Below are 24,748 nucleotides of genomic sequence, written 5' to 3'. Positions count from 1 at the left end.
CTCAGCTCTTTAGGACTAAGCTTTTAATGCTGCCACTCTTCTTCCAGACACTCTTTACATTTCACCCCGGTGTTCCCTACCCATGCAAAGCATTTTGCTGTTCAAGAGTTGTTGTTCCTCTCCCATGAGCTGTGCTGGGAAGCAGCTCAGTTAAGGGTGCTGTGCGGAAAACGTCGTCTGCAGCAGAGAGGCAATAACATGGCGGTGCAGGAAAACCCTGAAGTGCACAGCCTTGCCTTCAGTGATGAAATGCTTAACCGAGTGGTGCTGAGGAGGTTTTGCCATTAAAGTATCACTTGTGACAATAATCTGTGCACAGACAGTGTTGCTTTCCAGGCATAACCCGGGGGGATGAAGAGTTACGCAGGATAAATTTCTACTCCAGTCCATGAAGTTGGTCTAAACAGATTGAGAGCTGAGTCACTTAGAGCGATCCTTCCAAGGAGCTCATCAAACTGCGTAAACCTTCAGCCCCAGGCTGCAGCATGTGGCTATCCCTGGCTTCACCCTCTGAAGAAGCACTGCTGAGGTTGGTGGTGCTCTGTGGATTTACACCGGTAGGAGCGAGAAGAAAGTCTCGGTGCACAGAAATGGTTCTGTTCCCGTTGAAGATGACCTCAGAACTCCCAGATTCGTCTGCCTTGGCGTGTTGTGCCCCTGGGAGCCAGCGCAGAGCACAGAGAGAAGCAGCAGTCACTGCAGAGTAAGCCCTGAGACAGAACTGTTCCTCTCCTCCCACCCATCCCCTGGGCTGGAATCTCACACCTGCTGCCTGCTAAGCCTCAAAATCCGCATCGCAGAGCCTGGAGAAGGCAGCCAGGATCCAGAGCACAGCCCAAGCCCACAGAGAGACCTTCCTACACAGATAATCAGCAGGACACAGGGAAATGGTGACAAAAGGCAGCAGGGAATGGTGCAAGCAGAACCCCCCAACTCCACTCTGCATTAGTTCTTGGAAGAAAGCAGGGGAATTAAGTTGTTTTGCGAGCAAATGCTGTGAAAACCCTCACAGCTTTGTCAAAAAGGAGTTTTTATGATGAACAATCTATCCAGCCCATCAAACCCATCCAAGTGGCCTCTCCAGAAAGAGAAGGGGTACAGCTCCAAACTCCTTGGGCTGAAATCCCATTTGCTCCATTTGTGGGCCTTCAGCTCACACCAGCCAAGAGACAGCAGATCTGCAAGGTGTAAACCCTCCTGCAACCTTTCACTGCAGGGAACGTGGGGAAATATACCAACAACGAAATTCTAAATATTTAGGCGTTTAAATAAATGGTTTTCAGAGATTTCTGGAATCTATTATTCGCATTGTGATGCAAAGTTGTCCATCCTGTGCACCAAAGTATGTTCATTTTTTGAGACAGCTAAAAAGGAATTTCAGACTCGCAAAGTTCCATCAGTTTGTGTGCTAAGAGCTGCCCCAGGCTCTCTGTCACCAGACAGGTGAACCTCAATCACTTCCCAACCAAAGGAGCCCCAGCTTCCTGTGCACTGTGGTCAGATGAGAAGGAGATTGTTCCTTTTTAGGCATGCTGAGAAGAGAGAGATCTGTCAGCCATTTACCTCCTGCAACGCACAATGTGTCCCCATGAAGTGGCCTAGCCAAAGGTGGAACAGGCAGCCCTGCTCATTCATTCACTGCACGCAAAATCAATCTAGAAATGACCTGAGGATCAGCTTCATAAAAACACAGAACATTTAAAGTGGTTTGGTGAAACGGGTCGTTTGAGGCAGGAAGAGCTAGGAAAGGTAATTTTAATACTTCTAGGACACAGCTTCCCAGTTAACAGCACGTCAACTCAGTGTCACCACCTGAGCATCCATCAAAATGGGCTTCCTGACCCGATAAATCATCAAATCACTGAACAGGTAGGTTGGAGGGGACCTTAAAGCCCACCCAGTTCCAACCACCTGCTGTAGGCTGGGTATCCCCACCAGTTCAGGCTGCCCAGGGCCCCATCCAGCCTGGCCCTGAGCACCTCCAGGGATGGGGTACTCACATCTCCTAAGGGCAGCGGTACCAAGGTCTCACCTCCCTCTGAGCAGAATTTCTTCCTAACATTTAGCCTAAAAAAAGAGCCACTATCCTTCCTCACAACACCAAGACGCCACTCAGAACTCTGTATTTTCCCCATGCCTGTAGCCACACTGCCTGCTCTCCTAGTGAGCTGCTTTGACCTGAGCAATTGTCTCCTTCTATCTGTGCTGTTGTGCTGGCATTTTCATCAGGGTTACAGATAATTAAAATGCCTGATTAATTAAAATGTTTCGCAACAACAACAGCAAAAATTGCTCGGAGAAAAGCCTACGTGAAGTGAAACTGCAGCCTGGTCCTCATGAATATGCATGAAGCCCAAAGTACACTGTATTAGCATGTGTGCAGCCTATCCCCAAAGTAACTGATGTAGCTGAGGAGGAAGAAAGTAGAGGCTAGGAGGGTACAAAAATAGGGGTGTACGGGTCTGCATTACCCTCTGTATTTCCCCCTCTGCTACAAGCCACAATTCAAGTGTGTGGAAATAGAGTGGCTCTCACTGCGGCCGGGTGAACGCATGGGTTTTCCAGGGAATTATGGCTTGGGCAGTGCTCCTGCTCCTTGTTCTGACTGCCAGCAGCCACCAAAGTCTGCTCAAGTCGCTGTCCCCTCCCACACCCCAGCTTCCCCCTCTGTAAAATGCAGGCAACGCCACTTGCCTCTTTTGTAGTGCTGTGAGAAGTACAGAGAAAGAAATATGCTACAGAAAGAGAAATGTGTGTTAGCAATTGACTCTGTTTCCTTTTCCCTTTGTCAAATCTGTACCATAGCGGGAGTCAGCTCCGGTGGCACAGAGCTGAAGAAATCTTTGTTGCTGCTCTGAAAGCCCCACAGCAGAGCGTCATTGTCCAGCTGCCGATGAATGGTTCCACTGGGAATCGAGATCCTGTTCTTTCGGGAAAGCAGCAAGCCCCAGTAAACAGCTATTTCTATTGCTGGATCTGGATAATTAACACTTCTGCAATGTTATAAGGTAAATACCATGTTGTTGCTAGGAATGCGGGGGGTCAGATCGCCCATTCTGCGACCATGACAGCCCCGTCCCCGGCTCTGTCTCTTCGAAGGCAGCTCCATACGAAACGCCAGCAAAGGGGATGATGTTTCTTCTTCTTCCCCTCCCTTCTTTCTTAAATCAATTTTTTTTGTCAGGCACTACTCCCTTTTTAGCAATTTAAAGGCTACAGGGAAGAAATCATCCTCTGAAAGAGCAATCTGAACAAATATCTGTCCACAACTGGTGCATGCTTATGCAATGGCTCTGTTCCAGTGGGGGGATTGAGCTCTGGCCTGCTGATTTTAGGGCCAAAACTTAAATTTTGCAACCTGCAAAACATGACAGCAAAGAGTCTCTGGCCTTGAGCAGGATTATTGAGCAGAGTCCTTTTCCCCAGGACCTGTGCCAGTTCAGGGTAAAGGCTTCCAAGGAGGGATGAGACACATAACAACCATGCAGCCGCGATCAATGGCAACGCTATGTATAAAAGATGGGGAAAAGAAGAATACTGATGATTAGATGTTTTGAAGATTTTCATGTGTTCAAGAGTCTGACAGGTATGAAATTGCTGCCTCGAAGCATATAAGAACTGCATTTTTAGTCTCTTTTTTAAAAGTATAATGAACACATGCTTCTTTCAAATTATATTTGGATTTTCATGGTTTATGGATCTACCTTCAACTTCTGTGCTGCTACAGAGGATGAGATTTTTTTCCCTCAAACCCTGGAATTGAGGATTCACAAACTCCTGTGACGGCAGGGGCTTTAAGGCAAGCCCAGGAGGCATGGTGCAGGAGGCAAGCAGAGCAGGCACAAGCAGCCTGCAGAGCCTTTGAGCACAGCGGGTACCGAAATTAGGAGAGTAGAGCCGCAGAATCCTATCACTACAACTTATTTCTTTTAAGTAACCAATCACCAGGCTCAAATGATTAATATACACAATTATTTTCTAAACTAAAGGTCCAGTTACATTCACTAACTAAATTTTGCCTGTCAAACTGAAATGCCTAACACCTTATGTCTGTTTTAAAGATCTGCAACAGTGCTACTTCTTCATTTCAAATAATATATGCTTAGATTATGCTTCAGAGAAGGATTAGGGTTTTTTTTGTTGCTTAAAATCCAGCAGCTAATCAGCTAAGGGGTTCTCAAGCCAGCCAGAGCTCCACAGCAGCATGCAATGTGAAAGCTCAGTGAATCACATTCATTTCCTCCAAAGACCCAAAGGTAGCAAAGAGTCACACTGAGTATTTCCCGAGAAAATAAGTGGCCGTGACAAACAAAGAAGCACCAACCTGTTCTTCCAAATGCTGCAGGGATTGCTGACATTTTATTGCTTCTGATTTGTTTAAAACATAGTAGTGTGTTGGGTATCCTACTCCCTGTTCCTCAGGCTCAGCTTTGCAAACAGGTCTGCGAAAGCGACAGCTGCTCAGACCTTTAAGGCCCTCTCCTAGCAGCTCTGAGCTGCTGCTGGGCAAAGACGTGAGCACAGACCTCACGCTTTCTGAAGAAGAACATGGGAACGTGTTTTCAGAGAATCATTGAGGTTGGAAAAGACCTCTCAGATCCCAAAGCCCAACCCCAGCCTCACCATGCCCACTGCCCATGTCCCTCAGTGCCACATCCCCACAGCTCTGGGACACCTCCAGGGGTGGTGACCCCCACACCTTCCTGGGGTGCCAGTGCCTCACCGCTCTTATTTTTCCTAATATCCAACCTTGTTTTGGGAAACAGGGATTGGTGGCTAAGATCTGTTCTCTGCCTCACTGCCCAGAACCCTGACGTGGGCTGTCCTACAGACACTGTGCTGCCATTTATTATACACATAAGCAATAGTTTGCCAGTACTCAAGAGCAGGGCATAAAAGACCCCAGTCCTGCAAATATGAATGTCTCATATTAGTCCTTGATCAGTTCTGTTGGTTTAAAAAGGACCATGAATGTGAGTAAAAGTACACCCAGGACAAAAAGCTTAGCATATTGAGGGAAATATAGGCAATCTTAAACAAAACGGAGTATAGGGACACACGGCTGGAGCATACTCTGAGCATCTGACAGAGCTGTAGGTGTCCCTGTTCATTGCAGCTTGGAATAGATGGCCTGTAAGGGTCTCTTCCAGCTAAAACAGTTCTATGATTCCACGATTAAACATTAATTTAAATAATATTTATATAACATTAGGGTCATATTTAGGGTTAATAATTAGTTATAGACCAGAGCAAGTGAGTAACAGAAAGAAATATTAATTAAAAATCCAGTCTTTATTCAGTCACAGGTTTTCTTTCACACTCGGTTTCTCTGTTTTTTTTTATTTTTTATTAGGAAATAATCATCACATTACACAATATTTTTTCCTCATTAAACTGCAAATGCAACAAAGATCCCTTGCTTCTTGGGCCAATTAGTGCCTGGGCACAATCATCAGGAATACAAATCAAAGTGTGTCTCAGCTGACTCTGACCTAATAAGACATCCACGCAAAAGCTAAGCGCCACATTCTTTTGTTACTACAGCAATTCTGTTTCCTACGACAGCGCAATAGACACTACACACTGTTTCCTCCATCAGGAAACTGCAGAGTGGCTATGGGGTGGGCTGGGGGCTGACAATCACCTCCGGTGTTGGGTGAGCTCCTCAGCGGTTTGGTGGAACAACAGGAACTCCAAACTAGTCCCAGGGCACACAGAGCGGTGCTGAGGCTGTGATGGGGGCTCGAGGAAAACAAGCAGAAGGAATCATGGGATCACAGAATCATAGACTCATAGAATGGCCTGGGTTGGATGGGACCTCAAAGATCATGTAATTCCCTGCCATGGGCAGGTTGCCACCCACGAGATCGGGCCTACTCACGAGGAGTATGCAACAGCTCTGCACTGCCCCGGGGCAAATCTCAAAACCAGGGCCCTGTGCTCCAGGGGAGCTGTGTTCCTAGGAACCTCTCTTCCTGGCTTTTCCTTTTCTTTTCCTCTGAGAAAGAGGCCATTCTCAGAGTTTGTACTTCTACATCTGCCTCCACCCTAAATCTGTGTAAGTTATTCTCACTTAAACCAATTTCACTCTCCCACTGAGTGCCAAAGTGTTGCAAGTTACTCTATGCCGTGTTATTCACGCCCACCCAACATCCATTTTCTGACCAATTTCCTTCTGACATGCATCTTAACCATCTTCAGAATCGATTCTGAATCTGGCCTAAATTGGAGAATTATATGCTGATGCTCTGCTAAGAAGCTGTACTGAGCTGATCTCTGCCAGAAGGTGTGTGCACCAGGGATCTGATCTTTTTGTTGCTGTTTTTCAGCGACAGTGGATGGGGAAGCACCAAGAAGGTGGGTCTGGAGCTTCAGCTCCTGTTCTCACCTCTCCAGCTATGCTACAGATGGCAATCACAAGTGTCTGCTCATCAGTGTTAATCTAGCTATTGAACCTGGTTAATAAGCCCAGACAATAAGCACGGTCCTGCTCCCCCACTTTCATAAATATTTCAGTTTCTTGGCCAGTTTTGCCAAACCTGGTTGAAGCCTTGAAGGCACTGAGCTCCTGGGCATGTCATGGAACCATAAGGGAGAGAGAGACAAGAAACCCTCCTTTTATCTGTCCCTGTTCACTGCAGGCAAGTTGGACTAGATGACCCTTAAGGGTCTTTTCCAAGTCCAACGATTCTATGACTCTATGACCCTATGATTCCACGATCCTTGCCATCTCCCCACACACCAGAGGAACCAGACCAGGGCTCACTCATGAGACAAAGCTACCTGAAGCTGGAACTCACTGTTTCTGCTGCTGAAGGCATTCGTTAATCTGGCGGTTTGGAAGGAGACAGGAGCATCAGCCAGAATATATGCTTTCGTGCAGCGGGGACTGTCTTTCTGTGCTGGATGTACAGTTCCTGGCACAAGGGGATCTTGACCGACTTACAGCTTGTGTGTGCTCCAGCAAAACCCCGAGTTAATCACAGTAAGAGAGCTGTCCTGCTCCTTTCCTAATTTCCACAGGAAAGTTCTCTGTGGAGGACAGCCTCCCTCCATCACCACAGACTTCCATAAACTAATGCTACCATCTGATCATGCCAAGTGCATCTGCCCAAATTAGCGGTGTGCCCCCTGCTCGAAGTGGAACAAATGTCACCACCGTGTTTCGCTGGGTCTCCTGCTGCTGGTTTGTTTTATTTTGGCTCCTGCTGTCTGTGAGGGAGGAAGCACAGTCTCGATTTTGTGAGGTTCACTTGGGGAATTTCACTTCTGAGCTAAGCAGCCCACTGCTAAATGGTTAATGAGGTTTTTTATGGGTATCTTGGAAAGCTGAATCTTCCTCTCAAAAACAGATCTTCAGGCTTTTTTCTGGCCTGCTTAAGCCAGCACATATCAATGGCTGTCCTTAATCTGGACACAGCGCTGAGGGTGTGATGTCCCCTGCATGCCCTGTGCTGGCAAAGCGCAGTCACCTCCAAGCAAATTTCCCCTTGCAAGGCACCACAGAGGCAAATCATTCGCTGGTAGGAACCCACCAAAAGCACGCATCTCTTTGTTGTAATGGGATGCCTTTCCAGGGCTATTTGCCCTGCTGATCAATGGCTACAACATCCACCCTTGGCTAGGTGTGCGGAAACACTCAACGTCTGCAAAATAAGCAAGCAATAGAATGAGGAGATGTGATGCGGAGGAAATTTTGTTAGCCTGACACAATCTCAGCATAGCTAAATGGGGCAAAACAACGTGTATTTGTGCTCAGATCCTGGTGATGTTTATTTACCAGGACAAACATAGCTAAGGGTTGCAACTTATCAACGCTTGCTTTATTTCAAGAGCAAATTGCTCCCATGGAACCAGACATTTGATGTTTCCCTGCTATTGCCCAACAAAGAAAGCTCGCTTCCCAAAGACGGCTAATGACCAGCAAAGTCGCCTCACGTGGATTACAAAAATAAAAAGCACAAAAGGCTCAGAATGAAAAATAACAATTTCCCTGGCTCGCTTTTGTGATCAAACAGTGGGGAACTCGTAGTAGAAAACTCTGCTTTGAAATACAAAAATAATAGTAACAGTGAAAATAAATGACAAGGTCTTGGTTCTACTGAGCCTTGAAAACCCACAAGTTTTGCTGTTGGAGGGTGCATGAGGATTCATTTAAAAGTCAATAATCAGCAGAGAGGGATTAGTGCCTTCCAATAACTGCTCTAATACAGAGACAGTAAAAGGCTCCAGAAAAGTTCATTATCTTATCCCTTTACACTGGCTCACGGCCCCGAGTTTCGTATGCACCATGTTCACTCTTATGGCAGCAAAGCAAATTTGATCAGAGCAAAGCCAGCAAGTAATCCAACAACACCTTCGGGTCAAATCTTCCTTGATACCTAAAGAACCCAATGAGGTGCTGGGGCCCAGCCTGACCTTCCTGGAGCTGGAGCAGCTCTGTGCAGCACAGCTCCATCACCGCAGACCCTGCAAGAACCACCGTGCACCAGCACGCTGCAGCCTTGGGACAGGATTCCTCTCCCGCTCCTCCATGCATGCACCAGCCTGGATGCTTTCATTTTTTCTATGCAGACACAAAAAATGGCTTGTTAGCCTTCCCCAGCTGTGATAAGAGCTCTGTCTCCCTGTGGCAACGATGGGTTGATGGGCTGATGGTTAGACTAGATGATCTTAGTGGTCTTTTCCAGTCTTACTGATTCTGTGATTCCATGTCGGGCAGTACCCCCAGACAGATTTGCTTAAAAGATATAAGAAACCAACTGGAGATGGAAAGTTTAATGCCAAATGAAATTGTTTTGGGTATCTGTAGAATGACTTATTTATCTAATAAACTCACAGAGACTTCCTGCATCAAATCAGTTATCTTAACACCTATCTACAGATCATGAACTCTCACCTGGGGTTTGAAGTTGCACTTCATCCTGATCAGCAATCAGCATTTTACTACTATTCCTTATGGCCATGTGACACAATACTCTGCCTCTGCTGCTTTTCTGCTGACATGTTTCCGGAATAAGTAAGATAAGTAAAAGCAATCTGCATGCTTATGTCTTCTCCCCTTTATGTAAAAATGTATTTACAGAACTCCTTCTCCGAGGAACTGGGAGCACTCAAAGATCTGAACCACCTGGCCCTCTGAATCTTCACCTGAGCACCCACACAAAGAAGACAGCGACCTGAATTCAGTCTCTGGAATAAACAATGCATGTGTTAAACCGCAGTCTGCAAAGCACGGTTGGTCCTGAGGGCTGATTGTGGCACTGCCTGCATGGAGCCTCACAGTGAGATGAGCAGGGGAGGAGATCACCATGCTGTGCTGCAGCTGTGCTGCAAACACCCAGCAGCAGCTCTGTTTGCGCAGGGGTAGTGCAACCCCACAACCAGCCAGCGCTGCTAACCAGAGCAGCTGGGACCGCTTGTGGTCTGCAAACCAACCGCAGAAGACCCCCGAACTAAGAGCGCATATCTAGAAGTATGTTTTACGCCCCAGCGAGGGGACCTTACGGAGATCCCCAGGCCTGAAAATGAAGAGCCCCTCTGTTTCCATCCCTGTGCTTTCACAAGAAAAGGCAGAGGGGCTGGGAAGGACAGAGCCCCACCTCAGGCCCTACGAAAGATGCAGACCAAAGGAACAGATAAGCCCAGAGACCCTCGCTGAAAAGCCGGCTCTATCAACAAGCCCCAGCTCAGTGACCACGCTGCCCAGTGACTCCTGGTCAATAAAGGGCCGATTCTCCTCCCTTTCGGAAAACAATGTGTTCCACACACTGACACAGCTACAGCCCCTGGGCAGCCCCACAGTGTCAGGGGGTGTCAGGCTCTGCTCTGCCAGATGACAAAGCGAGCACACGGACAAGCTCCTCCTGCCATCGCAGGCTGCCCTGGCTGTGCCCTGGGAGATTTTGTCTGCTAATGGAAATGAAGAAAACCTCCAGCGCAGATAATCCTCCATTATAATGGCAGAACATTTGGGAAAGGGCCAACTAAAAGAACAAGCCAAATCTCTTTTACTTAAAGCCTGGCCTGAATGTGATAATGTAATGACTTAGGTCTGGGTGCTTCAAATGCCATTCATTGTGACTGACTTAGCGTATAGATGGTATCAGCTAAAATAACCAAGAACTAGAAGCTGAATAGATGGCAATCGGAGAGCTTCTCCTTCCAAGAAAACTGGTTTCCATCTGCAGTGGTCTCAAAGATCACTGAGTCTCCAGCACAGGATGGTCCAACCCAGCAGCACCCTTCACTTCGGTTCCCCATCACTTTCTGCAGAAGGTTCAACCCCATCCCCTCAAACACGGGCTCAGGTACCCCCCCTGCAAATACAAAGTCCCTGAGTACTTAGTGCCTAACCTCTTTCTGCCACTGCTGTTTGTACTTTGCATTCAGAACCAGATCACAAATGTCACTGAAGTCACTGGGAAGACTCACATATAATCTTATGGGGTTTTGGATCAAGACACACTTGGAGTTTCTTCTACCATTGTGGGTTTCCAAAAGCTTGGTCTTCCTAGTGTCTGTAACAGCTAACTTTGATTTCTGTTTCACAGAAATGAAGAACAGCTCAATCCCTGATGCTACATGCAAGCTTAAGATTGCTTTCAATTACTATTTGCAGGCTTTTCAAGGTGATTGTCGTGACGTCCCAAAAGAAGCAAAATACTTACAGGACAAATCAAGCTATTGGAATGACCAGTTGTGTTGAACAAGCTCCTCACACAGCTGGCAAAGAGCAAAATAAAGCTGCAATAAACTGATGACAACCATTTTCTAGAGGAGTAACAGCTTATCTTAACAGAGAAGACCACTCAACTTCTCCTAAGTGATGGCAGCTCATTACACCCAGCATTTGCTCACCTCTCCCACAAAACATGTAAGCAGCAGCAACCAGAACAACCAAGACAGACCATTTTCTACAATCCACACTAGTGTTACAGATGGCAGAAGGTAAAGCAAGTGCAAAATGCCACCATTCTGATGTATACCCACTGAACATCATTTTGATGGCTACATAGGGTGGAAAGCAATAGGGGATCACATTAATCATCCATTTCAAGCCTTGCAGTTGGCAAACTCAGACCTTTAGGAAAGAAATTCCCTTACACCAGACAAGTTTTGGAATGGTTACAAACACAAGATCTAACGTTCTGTTTGAATTTGTTACAAGCCCCAGGCATATCATAAAAAGAAGCATCTTATTTGAATGTTTTTATCTTCCTGGTCATGTAATTCAGCTCCTTCCAGGGTGGTCATTTATTTTCTTCACTGTTGCCTTCTTCATTTGTTACATTCCGTGTTGAAATCAAGGCTCATCAGCAGCCTTGAGCAGAGCGTCAGTGCCGGTTTGAATCTTCCTTGTCTTCTGTTTAATTGAATTTTCATTTGTATCTCCTCAGCTGTTTCCCCTCCGAGGCCTTCCCCCTCCCCTCCCCTGCTCTCCACTCATCCATATAGATCAGGCAAGCATTTCTGGCAAGCACCAGCTGCAGATACTGCGAGTTCTTGGGCATCTTCTACTTTTAGAAAACCACCAAGAGGCCAAATAACACCAGTGCTTGTTCTGTGAAGCTTGAAGCCTGCTTTTCAGAAAGACCCGCTGCTTTATTAACTGCAGTACTCTCTCTGAAACCTGCAGCAAGATTCAGAGGATCACAGAGCTACACATTTGTCAACAGAGGACACAATGCCGTATGGGGCTTTGCAGTCTTTTTTTGCTGGCCAGCCAGGACTATGAAATAGCATTAATGGTTCAACTGCTGTTTAAAAATAATCACTTGGAGACAGGTACAAAGACAGCCTTCCTCCTCCTGCTGGTGTTGCCCATTCTCAGAGATACTCGGCCGGAAGAAGTAGCTCTGGGGTGAAGTTAATTTTTGTACCATGGACTCACGGAGCTTCTATGGGGTTTAAGTTGGAAGACAGGCCTCCGCTGGGATTTCTGGTGCATGGGGAAAGATTGCGTGATGTGTACTTATGACTCATTTTCCATCACCACAATCTTTCTGGTTGAGGACAGCCTCTTTTTCACTGGAAATCTTCAGTACAGAAAAAAGGAAAGCCCCGCTAGCTCCTCTTCCAAATTTTGGTTAAAAAAGCTTGGAAAGATACAGGCTAGCTCAGAGATTCACCGCTTTGTATTCCTACTCCAACAGCTGATGTTGTTGTAAGCTCTTCTGTGCTGGGAAGTGATTGTAAGAAGCAAAAGGAAATGTCAAAGAAAAAATGCAAGCTACTGGATAAGGGTATTCAATGTGAAATCTATTAGATGCTAAACACTGCAGTTGAGATGGATGTAAAATTGTGAAAATCTTGGTGTCTAGTCTATTTACAAGTAGATCACATGAAGCACTGAGATATACATAAGCAAGAAGAGTTCTGCACTAGGACAGAGCTGACAAAATGACCTTTTGTTGATCTACTCCATCACTGACTAGTACAATTTCTGCTTGTAATTCATTATTCTGAAGCTGTTTCCCATTTTGTCCACATCAAGGTCAACTTCCATCAATCAGTTCTTGGACCTGGAATTCCTGGCTCTTTACCTAAAGAGCATTCAGAAGAAACAAAGATTCTCATTTGAATATTCACCTTCCTTGCTCCTATACATGGCACTCAATCCATTACTGAAAGTTTGACGCTGTCTTTGACAGTGATGCTCTGTCAATCTGCCATAACCTGACATCAAGGGTGTATTTTGCTACTAAATGAAAGACTACAGCACTTCAGCCACTAAAAATTGTGATTTTGCTATTGGATGTAAGATCTGATTTTGTTTCTGTGTACGTTTGCGTTCATTTTTGTATAAGCTGCTGTTGGGTATTTACTGCATCAGCTTTGTGCAAATGGTCCAGTGCCTCTTCACCGCAGTTCAGAACACTACAATTTATATTTAGGAGATCTTCTAGGAGAGAATAAATCAGAGGTTAGAGAAGGCTTGCTTATAAATGAATCTGAATTGAGACAGCTCCTCTTCCTTTACTCCGTGCTTTTGTGCTGCTTATAGAAGGATGCATTTTAGGAAAGACATACAGTAACGTTTTGTCTTTTAGCTTGCAGAGTTTTGTGTCCTTTCATTTAGGAAATTAGACTCCAAGACTTCCCACAAAAAGGGGGCTTTCTGGGATCTATCTTGTTGGCATTCCCTTACTATCAAATCCTACCAGGCACATTTAACACCGTGAATGGGGGGTCATCATTTCTCCTGCCAGCCTTTGCCCTTCTTACCAGCTCTGACAGCTGTGATCCACTTATTCTTGGCACTTGCTCTGAGCAAGGTTCACACGGAGGTGTCAGTGTCCAGTCTGCTCACTGCTGTACCAAGATGCTGTCACTCTTCTGGTTGACTGCTTAGGAAACAACCTCATTTTGTTATCCAGAGCCTGAGCTTGGTCAGTTCCTCTTTTGACTCCTGCTTTCAGGCTCTGCCTCCTTCTGCCTCTGGTATGCTTTCCTCTGTTGGCACTACGTTCTTGCCATCACTGGCAGTGGCAGCTGGTCACTTCTCTCCTGCCCAGTTATAAGTGATGGTACAGGTCAACAAACCAAGTACTTAGGGCCTTAATTTCTATTTTCCCAGGGAAAAAAAAAAATGAAATTATCTAGCTGGAGCCTGGAGGTTGCTGGTGTAAAAGGCAGTGGAAGAGGTGCTTCATTCACATTCAAAGGCAGCTGGGGCTTCAGGAAACACCAAACTCTCTGATGTGGGTTTCGTTATTTGCTAAGTTACTTAACACATAGCATCTCCTTGGGAAATAGAGGACTATGTGAAAGCCTTTTCTAAGGAAAAGAGGAAATGAAGGACTTATGTTGGAAAGCTGACCTCGCAGCCATGGGGCAGACTCCCTCTGAAGCATTTGTGAGGCTACAGACATGACAAAGATCTTTCACAAGTAGGACTTTCCAGCCTGGTTTACTTAGGGGGAGAGTACAAAAGGTGTCTCACTGAAGCTGTGAGCTGGTGAGTCCCTGTGAAACACGAGGAGGCTTTAAAATCTGCTCCTGGTAAAATGAAATTTGAAAATATTGCTCACCACTTGTATAACAGGATTCCGCAGTATTCTGGCTGTCCAGCGGAGGAAATTTACCTTGAAAATGACAGACTCTGTCTAAGGCTGAGGGGAAATAAAAGAGAGAAGTCTTCAAAGCCCAGGACAACTAAGGCTTGTTTTAAAACCACAAAGATCATTCTAGTGTGAAGCAAACCTGAGCTTTGCATTAAAAATGTAAATGTGATTGAAAAAGCATAACCAAATATAATGGATTTGACCTCCACAAGCATACAGCCCAGCTGACACGGCAACAAACTGCTGCACTTTCCTTTTTGCTGCACGGAGGGTCACAGGAAGTTTGTTTAAAAAACCCACAGAAATTGTGAGCCAGTGGAAGATTTACATTGTGTTTACAGGATCTAACAGGAGAAAATAAGGCTGGTGCGGAAAAAAAAAACAACACATCATTTGAATGGTTAAGGATAAGGAAGGACTTCTCAAAACGACTTCTCAAAGTCTTTGAAAGTAACTGATTTACCTTCAAAAAATTAAGCCCCAGGCAGGGAAGCAGCCAAGAGTGACTGAATCTTTCAGTGTGATCTCACACCTCAGCCTGCAGCGTGCTGGTGCCTTACGGAGAGCGCCTGATGGACAAGTCATTCTGCTGCCTCCTGGGTTAATGTTGTGTTAACCCAGACCAGTGCCGGAGCTGGGCTCTCTGCACAACTGTACCACAGCCATACAGCCGAGAAATGGCCCCTGGGTTCAGAACAAGCAGGGACAGGCAGAAATGACTTAAACCTATGCCACCAGCAAAAAGAGATGTTAATCAAACCCCTGCTTGGGATTTCAGAATCCAAGAAAGCAACAACTAGGAGCAAGGAAACAAGCCAATGGAGTGCAAATTGAAACCAGCAACCAATTCCTCCCACCCAGCTGAGCCTATCCTGTCGTGTATCCTAAAGACAATCGGTGGTAACACTGCTTATGACTGACCCTCAGCTGGTTTCCAAATGGAGACACAGTCCTTCCGTTAAGCAGAAGTTGGGAATCTTGAATAAGGAGATTAACTGGGGTTTTCTTGTCAAACTTAGTCAAGAGGTTGCTGCCCAGAGCAGAGCTACTTGCCTCCGCTCAAACAGGTCGCTCAGGTCCTTGTCCTGCTGAGTTATGAGAACTTCCCAAAACCAGACAGTATGACTTCTCTTGATACAAATAACACTGCAAATAACTGCAACAGAAGTACATTTGAAAGCTGGTACCTGAGAGAACTTGAGTCAAAAAGGAAACAAAGGATGCATGAAAAAGGCCATGGCAAAAAGAATTCTTTTTTCTTGCTCCGTATTTTCCAAGAGGTGTAGGAGACACGGAATGAATATGTGGACAAAGATCGCATATACAAGAGGACACTAACACTGGGCGGCAGTCAGCCCAGCAGAGATGAGCCTGAGCTTTGTCTTCAAGAAACCTAGGTGTACACACATCTGTCTGCAAGCAATAACTCAGATCTGCTCAAGCGCATTGATGTTGCTGCGCACAATATTAGAAAACTCAATTGTTCTGAGGTTTGGGACCTGAGCGTGAATGAAACATGAGCTACGTCTATCTCCTGATTAGCAGCAGCTCTCATTTGGCAGCACCACAAGTCCTGTGGCCCTGCTGCCAGCAGCAGCGAGCAGTTGGTTCTGCGTATTTATATTGTTAGGGAATTTCAGTGCGCTGGTTTGCCTGGGCTTGTACCACTGTTACAGCCATTCTGTAAGGTTTTTCTACATTTTACATTTCAACTCCAAAAACCTATTTCAAAGCCCTACATAGGAGCACTTAAAAAAACTGAATGGAAAGCTAATCCTGAATATCTGAGGGTTTGACCACAGATGGGAAAAAACAGAACAATCTGATCTCTCCGATCAGAACTAAAAGTACCAGTGTAACAATCAATTTTCATGCCCCGTCATGTAGAAAAGACATTACAATTTGTTGTTTATGCAAGAATGATAGAGAAATAAACATTTCTTGAAAAGACCTGAAAACAGAAAATGCAGATAAACAAGAAAGTAGATAAGTTAATCTTAGATTCTGAATCATTTACTGAACTGCATGAAAATTACTACTAATTCTTTACCATGTATGGCCTCCCTCCCAGTATTTCTTCCCCCTGGAGCCCCTGATGCCAGCACCAGCTTTAACCCCTCTTGCCCCGCTCCCGTCACCATGAGACGAGGCCTGACTGGCCCCACAAACACGAGGAACTCCTACCAAGCACGCGCATGCTGCAGGCCAGGGGCCTTGGGGGTCCCTGCCTCCTTTCCAACATGATGCCAGTGCCACCAGAAGGCATTGCTGACTCTCAGGCTTGCATTTCATAGAATCACAGAACCATTAAGGTTGGAAGACCTCTCAGGTCCCCAAGTCCAACCCCAGCCCACCCCCGCCATGCCCACTGCCCGTATCCCTCAGTGCCACATCCCCATGGCTCTGGGACACCCCCAGGGACAGTGACCCCCACCTCCCTGGGCAGCTGTGCCAGTGCCTCACTCTTTCAGAGAATAAATTGTTCCTAATATCCTCATGCTCAACTTGAACACCTCAGACACGTGCAGGGTAGCACTGGGTTTCCCAGGTAAGCTGGGGCAGGACCCACCTTACAGGTAAGAAGTAGGTACAGCACTTGGAGATTTTTCTGAGCTGGAAATCAGGAAAATAGAAATGTATCCTACAGCTAAATTGAGGAAAACAAGATCATGCCACTAGGAGCTTTCTGCTTTATTAAGTACATATCTCCTCATTCATGCGGAAAAGTTTGTCCAATTTGGCTAAATAATTAATCACTGAGAGGTGATCACTGACAATGATGTTCCGAGGTGTATGTTCGTCATGGTGATTTCCTTCCATCCCAGTGATGTGCAGCAGTGCTGCTGACCGAGTGTGAGGATGAAGGCTCTGCAGCACCTTCGGGCGGTGCACATGCTCTGGCTGTTGTTACTTTGGAATTTGTCAGCAATGAGACAGAACCTCTCACCTGATGTTGGAAAGGGTCCCCTGTCCCATGGACACCAACGCATCTCCTGCGCAGCCTGATCTAGTGGCTGGCAACCAGCCCACAGCAGGGGGGTGGCAATGGATGATCTCTGAGGTCCCCTCCAACCTAAGCCATTTTGTGACTCTATGATCTCACCCACCGCAGCCCCAGAAGCCCAGCAGCAAAACCTCTTATTTGCCATCTGGATCATCACGCCCAACATCCATTTTGTGTGCACAGCCCTTCCTGTGCGCTGCAGCTGCATGCTGTGAAAGTGGAGCTCCTACCTCCAGTCACCTCTTGCATGGAGAGGATAAATCACCAAACTCTGCTAAGACACACGGCACATTTTTATCATTTAAGTGATATTTTCCACAATACCACCCATTCTTATCGCATCTCTTTCAATCACAATTCACAGGTAGTGCAGAAATCCTCCAAGTCTAGCACTAGGCTGTTATGGGATGGCTGCTGCCCAAGCCTTCTCCAAAAGCAGCTCCTGCAACGACCACCAAACTGGATTTCTGCAGCAAGGGGGGCTGCTAAGAGCCACCAAACTTCCCAGGTATGGGCAGGACCTTCTGTTACCACATTTTTTCTCTCTCTGGCTGTTTTTATTTAGGTCTTTAAGCTTATGAATTTTATACTCTTGGATGAAAGCTCTGTTCCCTTAGGTTGGATATTAGGAAGAATCTCTTCTCAGAAAGAACAGTGAAGCACCAGGTCCAGGGAGGTGGTGAGTCACTGTCCCTGGAGGTGTTCAAGAAAAGAGTGGATATGGCACTGAGGGACATGCAGTGGGCAATAGTGGTGGTAGGTGGACGGTTGGACTAGATGATCTTAGAGGTCTTTTTCCAACCTTAATGATTCTGTGATGTAGTGATGCAACTTTTGGTGACCAAGAACAGCAGGACATGCCCAGGAATGAAGAAAAACAAAGCACAGTTCTTCTCTTTCAGTGTCAAAATTGCTATTGATTAGCGATCTGCAAACAGATGGGATGTCAGCTTACTACACAATTCTCCGTGCTCCTCAGTTCTTTCTCAATTAACGTGAAAGCTGGGGGAGATAAGCATTTCTATTGGTAAGCTAAGAAATGTCTCCATCAAAAGTTTTATTATATCATCACCATAAACAGAAAATGATTGAGCTTTGGATTAAAGGGCTTTTTTCTCCCTTTTGCTCAGCTCTAGAAAAGAATCAGTTTCTTTGCTTTGTGTTATACAGAAGCATTTTTCAGCCTTTTGCATTTTCTGATTTTAGGCAGAATGCTAACAGCATCCCATAATCAGGACTGTAATCCTCCAGCCTCCCTGCATCTGCCATTTGCATGAATGGCCTTGAAAATAAAATGAGAATGACTCAATTAACAGTTTAGGGTGATTTTTATACATGGTAAAACATTTCTTTAGCATTAGGAAAATCATGGCAAAAAATCATTTGGATTTTCCACTATGGATGAAACCAAAGAATTTCTCAGGTGAGAAAAATGATGTTATGTTCTAAGGTGCCAATCTTTTTTAAAAAGTAATTTCCAAGCCTTTTTGTTTCCAGTTTTCATTTTTGTAGATGAAGCTTAGCCATGTTTAGAGTCCCACCAAATGCCATGCAAAGACTTGAAATTCATCAGATCTCCTAACAACTGTACATTGGACATACATCACTTCAGTTTAGGAAGAGTGTGGTCCAAAGCCCAGTGAGGTCAAAGAGAGGATTTGGGGGCAAGGTCATTCAAGTTGACTTAAAATAACTGAGATCACTGGTTTTAGTCTTGCTAATGCAAAATAATAATAATAGTAATAATAATATGAAAAAAAAAAAAGGAAAAGGAATCAGTCTGCAAAAACAACTCAGCTGTTGAGATGTATTTGGTTTCCTTGTCTTCTTTTGGACTCTTTCTTATTGTGCTCCCAATCTGGAATCCATAGGCTAGACTAAGGTCAATTATTTTTTAACTTGTCTCTAAAGCCGGAAGAGCTGGAAGTTTTCTTTCAAAAACAAAGCAAAGACAAATGCAAAGAACCCCTGAAACAGAATTCACTCAGTCACTATGTGAGTCCAGGTCTCATAGAAGCAATTTTAGGCTCTACAGAAAACCTTAAATCATACGGTCCCTGCCCCTGCACCACGCTTTCTGGTGGCAGATCCACCAGCTTCAACAGTCAGTCAGGACTCTTTGTCTTGCAAACCCAGGAGAAACTGGGGGAGCTTAATGCTCACAGGGGTAAGCTGTGATTCTGCAACATGGCTGAAGAAAACTAGCTGTCACATGGGCAACTCCTGATGATTCTATAAGACTTTATTCACTGCTTGGTTCTTACTCTCCAGGTGACTGCAACATGCTCTTGCCTTCACTCTTTCTCTTGACCAGGTCAAGTAGAATAGCCAACAAAGCACCTCTACCTTCATCAATTTGTCTCTTTTCCGCTCCTCCTCCATTTTGGTGATCTCCCCAGGCAATCATGCTAGAGAACCCACATTAGATGTGAAGCTGTGTGCCAGACAGATGGAAAAGAACGGACTGAGGGGGAGAACCACCACCTTTTTCAAATTGTCATGACACAGCCTAATGTTTCTTACAACTTCTGAGATAGCCAAGCCAAACACAAAATAAGACATCCTCGGTTACATTTGTGCAGATTTGTCTCTTTCTTCAGAGTTCATTAAAAGAACTGCTTTCATCTCGTTAGCTTGCTAAAACATTTCCAACAGGACTAGATGTGTCATGTCAGAATATGACAGGCAAATTTCTTTTCAGGTTTTGAAAGTAGGTTGAAAGAGGAGAAGCTATGCAGTTCACTGTTGTCACTGAAAGATATTTTTACTGTTATGAGTTTCTTATACAAGAAACAAATTAAGAACTGTCAAGGAGAAAGAAAAAACCCAAACCCAAAATGTATTCTGTCTTGCCTGCTAATATAGTTGCTGCTTTTCTCTGAAATTTCTCAGCCTAATAACAAGAGCCTAAAGTACAAGAAAATGAACTATGATTGTTGTGCTTTGGTTTATAAGCACCGTAATCAAAAAGAAAGGGAAAGAAGTGCCAAAAACACAATTCATCTTTTTCAACTACAAGCCAAAATGGACAGCCTCACTTTCCTCTGTCCTCAGCCCTCATTTCTGCCCAGTTAAGAGGGTGCTGTGCCGTTGCAGGGCATGGGAAGCGGCATCCACAGGACCCAGGGATGCAAGAAAGCATCTGGGAAGGGGCTGAGTGCGAAATCACTGAGGGTTGAGCCACAGACACACAGCAAAGAGCAAGGCCCCAAGTGGGTGTTCACAACACATTGCTGGGTTTTGATGGCATTTACCATCAGATTGCTGAGACGGGCTGTAAACCAGTGGGTGGGGACTGTTTCTCACTCTGAAGAAGTTCATTAGATTATCAGTAATTCAGTTACATGGAGAGCAAGTAGAGCCTGGAGCTGTTTTGAGGGGCTCTTTGATAAAGGTCAAAACAATATATCAGCAGGCTATTGGGACTGATGGCTGTTGGGAAGAAGATAGTAGATAGTTAAAGAGAAACACTGTACTCTTTTCTGATTTTTCTCCTGATTACATATTCCCATCCTTGTTGTAACTTAAATGTAAAAAAAAATGGAACTGCAAAGAAGTCCATCAGTGGGATACCGCCAGCACTGCATCACTGAATGATGCAGCCATCACTAACCTCTCATCCAGGAAGGAGGAATACTGCCCTTGCTCACCATCCAGAAAGGCAACTGCTGAGTTAGTGGCCGGACCTTGGTTCTGAAGGCATGCCAGCTAACTCAGCCACTGCGCATTAGCATTTAAACGCTGAATTCCCTAGTGTTCAGGGCATAGTTCCTCCCTGCTCACCACTGGAACGCTGCATGCATCTGAGTATTCTGCTGAATAGTAACAGGCTGAGATATGCTTGGTGTTGTCCTAGGCTGGGGCTGTTTGATGAACAAGCACATTCGCCAGAGTTGTAATTCCCTACAAAGTCCTGCACACTAATAACAAGCCTTGTCTCAAAACTATCATCCAGATAATCCAGAAAAGGAAATCACATATTCCAAATTCTGCCTGTCCTCAGTGTTTATTTCAAGATATAAGATCTTACAAAATGTTGACATTCATTGCAGTCCTACATCAAAGCAAGCTTGCAGAGACTGGGTGGTGGGAGAGGAAGACAAATTTCTCTTGAATCACTCTCACCCTCTGACTGGGATCTTCAAAGGAGCCCCAGATTTGCCTGGTTAAAGCTGGTTTTTTAGCGTAAGCTGCAGAAAACAGCCCGGTCACTGCCTGATTCTGAGCACACTGGCTTGCATGGCATGCGTGGACCTCTCGGGTTGCTCCCCGAGCCGCGCAGCCCTCCACTTGTTTTTGAGACATGGATGAGGATGTGAAAGAATCCCAAGCAGACGTCACCACCCAGGATGGGCATAGCGAAGGCGCAGGGGCTGTGGGTGGCAGTCACTCTGGTGCTGCGGGAAGTGCTGTTGCTACCCCTGTTGCCACTGCCCGACACAGGCTGACCTGCAGCCCTACCTGCCTGCACCCACCTGCACCTTTCTTTCCTTATTCACTGCTAACTCCCCACCACCCACTCAAAGGTACCTCCAAGCACTGATCAATCCCAAACCCCACCCTCTCTGAACTCTCCAACTGCTGCAGTTTCTACCTGCTAGTTCTTCCCCACTACCTAATATTTCAAGGATTAACTGGGCAGCACGTAACCTCTCCTTAGCGCTCCGTGAACAACGCCTGCTCTCCGTTCCTTTGTCTTAGCATTTTTCTCATTCCTGTGCTCCTTCACAAGGTGACAGCCAAGTGTGAAACTGCTGTAGCCATTCATGGGGATGAGATTTATTATCTAGAGGCACACCAATAACACAGTATTAAAAAAATAAAATAGCAGTCTCTTTCATCAAAATCTAATGAACGCGCAATTTAATCTTTATTAAGAATTCATTAGGTTCTCAGCAAGCCTGTGTAATGGAGCTCGACCAGGTGAAATGCTAATGCCTGCATTATATTTAAATTAATTTTCAGAAATGTTCGTTTCCCCGTTGCGCCCTGCGGTGCTAGCTCCCTCCGGCTGCTGCCGCACGCTCCTAGCAACACCGCGTCCCCACCCAGCCCGCACGCGGCCCCGGCTGCACGCCCAGAGCTCCCACCATCACAGCCAGCTCTGCATCTTCAGGTGCAGGACAGCAAGCTGCTGTGCATCACGTTAGGGACGTTTCCTTGAAAATACAGATGTACAACATGTATTGTTCAGCCTTTGCTCTACTAATGTAGTCCAGCAAGACGGCTATTATCTGGATCCAGTTTGGTTTAAACAACAAGAGCTCTGCTCCCCAGAACACAGGAGCCCCACGCACAGTTGTGTAAGGCACCGTGGCCACAGCTGCCCCTTTGCCCACAGCACTGTGCACGGTTATTGTGGCAGCCACAGCCTCTCCCTTCCACCAAACCATCGCCCGCCATTCCAGCACGCTTCTGCAGAAGCGATTCCTAGAGATTAAATAATTTATTGGTGTTCATCTGCAGTAGCTCCTCTCCCAATCCGCCTTTCACATACAAGCAAGTGCGAACCAAATCCGTCCTCCCGGCCCCAAATCCAGCCCCACATCCCCGAAGCCGGCTCCAAACGCCCATTCATGGGGGGCTCGGAGCCTTTGCACACCGATAGCAGTGGGAAAGGCTGCTGGAACGGCGCTGAGGGTGAGGCTGCTCGCTGCCACAGCCCTGTGGCTCAGTGGGAAGAGCGTTGCCTTGGGCGGGGACGGTGGTTCGGTCCACCGGGAACCCCCGCAGGATCGGGTATCCCCTGTACACTCACGACACCGAGCCGGGCTGCGGGCCCGCGGCGAGCCCACGCCCGCGGGTTGATGAGCGGCGCCGAGCCCCTTCGGCTATTTCCGAGCCTGCTCGGCTTCCCCCCGACCGCCTCCGAGCGCTCTCCGAAGGCAGCCGAGCGCCGAGGGAGGAGCCGAGCGCAACGCTACCGCCGGTTCGAGTCCCCGCTGGGCGCTGTCCACCACGCGAACCGCCTGAAAGCCGCACGGCGCCGCGCCCCGGCCCGCGGGACAGCGCGGAGGGACTGCGGATGGCAGCGGGCACCTCGCCGGCCCCGCCCGCCCGCACCCCGAGGCCCGAGGGCCCCTCCCAGCCACCGGCTCCCCCGCTATCGGGAAACAAGAACCGCTCCATGCCTCTACCACTGTGACACCCGGCCCAACGCACAGCTATGGCGCCTGCTCGTTCCAGTGGTAGGCTGGGGCTGGGTGGGCTTTACTTAAAAGGAGGAAAAGGGAATAGAGTAATCCTGCACCTCCACACCTCTGTTGGCTCCCTGCGCCTCCACTGGCTTCCCCGTGCCTCCTTTAGTTCCCCATGCCTCTGTTGGCTCTCCCACACCTCTACAGGATCCTCATGCCTCTTTTGGATTGCCATGCCTCCATTTAGCTCCCAACACCTCCATTGGACCCCCACATCTCCACTCACTCCTCATTCCTCCCTTAGCTCCCCACACCTCCGTTGGCTCTCCTGCACCTCTATACGCTCTCCCACTCTTCTATAAGCTCTCCCACACCTCTACAACCTCTCCCACATCACCAGTGGTTCTTCCATACTTCATTGTCTCTCCCACACCGCCATTGACTCTTCCACATCTCTATAGGCTCTCCCACACCTCTGTTGGCTCTCCCCACATCTCTATAGGCTCACCCACATCTCTGTTGGCTCTCCCACACCTCTATAGTCTCTCGCATAGCCCCACTGGCTCTCCCCATGGAAGCACTGCCCGGCCATGAGCTGGGATCACCATGTGCCGGGGGCATGACACGGGCAGCCATCCCGGCCCACTCCCATTGGGGCCTGGCACAGCTGTCGGGGAGATGCTGTGTGAGAGCAGGGCTGGTTCTTCAGCGCGCTGGGTTGTGTGTTTTTCTTTTCCCTTTTTAATAACCCGTTTTCAACGTAATTGGCGACTGGCGGCCAAGTTCGCCTCTCATTAATTAAAAGGCTCAAATCTCGGGTAAAAGGGGCTTTGGGTGGCAGCGAGCCTCGCTTTAAATCCGCATTACGGGCGGATTTCGTGCTTTTTTCCCCCCTCCTCCTCTTCCCAAGCGCCGGTCCCAGCCGTAGCCGCCCCCCCGCCGCCCTCAGCCCGGCGTTCAGCACCACGGGGCCCCGAACAGCAGCGACCGCCGCCTCCCGCCCGGCGCTGCCCTCGGGTACAACATGGCGCCCGCGGCCCTCCGCGCCGCCCCGCGCCCCGCGGCACTCACTTCATCTGCTTCACGATGGTGCTCTTCCCCGACTCGCCGGCCCCTGCGGGACAGAGAGAGAGAAGTGGTGAGCGCGGGGCGCGGCGGCGCGGGGCGCGGAGCGGAGCGGGGCTCACCGAGCAGGAGCAGCTTCACGTCTTTGGCCGCGCTGATGCCGTCCTCCTTCAGGTTCTTCTCGATGGCCTTGCTGCGCTCCAGGGCGGCCCGCTCCTCGGCGCTCAGGGTACATCCCATGGCGAAAAGGGATTTAATTTAATTTAAAAAAAAAAAAAAAAAAAAGGGAGGTTTTAAAAAAAAAAAAAGCGCGCAGCCCCCGCCGCCGCCGCCCGGGCACAGGAAGCAGGAGGCAGCGGAACGCAGAGAGCCGCGGGGATTAACAAAGGCCTGCGGGCTCCGCAGCGGCGGGGCCGGCGGCTCCGTGCCCGAGCGCTCAGCGCATCCACGGGCTGCGGGCAGCGCGGGCGGCCGCG

The 24,748-nt window shown here is 47.3% G+C and overlaps 1 protein-coding gene across 3 annotated transcripts in view; it reads right to left on the bottom strand.

Annotated features, from left to right (window-relative positions):
- GNAO1 (G protein subunit alpha o1) overlaps nucleotides 1-24,735 on the bottom strand; it is a 118,730-nt gene extending 93,995 nt beyond the window's left edge. For all 3 annotated transcript variants that reach the window (XM_021408766.1, XM_021408763.1, XM_021408762.1), the window contains exons 1-2: nucleotides 24,395-24,735; nucleotides 24,279-24,321 (exon numbers count right to left, since the gene is read on the bottom strand). In XM_021408766.1, coding sequence (XP_021264441.1) covers nucleotides 24,279-24,321; nucleotides 24,395-24,512 — 161 coding nt within the window. In that variant the 5' untranslated portion in view covers nucleotides 24,513-24,735. The remainder of the gene's footprint in view (nucleotides 1-24,278; nucleotides 24,322-24,394) is intronic.

Source organism: Numida meleagris, chromosome 10 (assembly GCF_002078875.1).
Source record: "Numida meleagris isolate 19003 breed g44 Domestic line chromosome 10, NumMel1.0, whole genome shotgun sequence".
Lineage (NCBI taxonomy): Eukaryota > Metazoa > Chordata > Aves > Galliformes > Numididae > Numida > Numida meleagris.
This window is presented reverse-complemented; position numbering and strand designations above follow the sequence as displayed.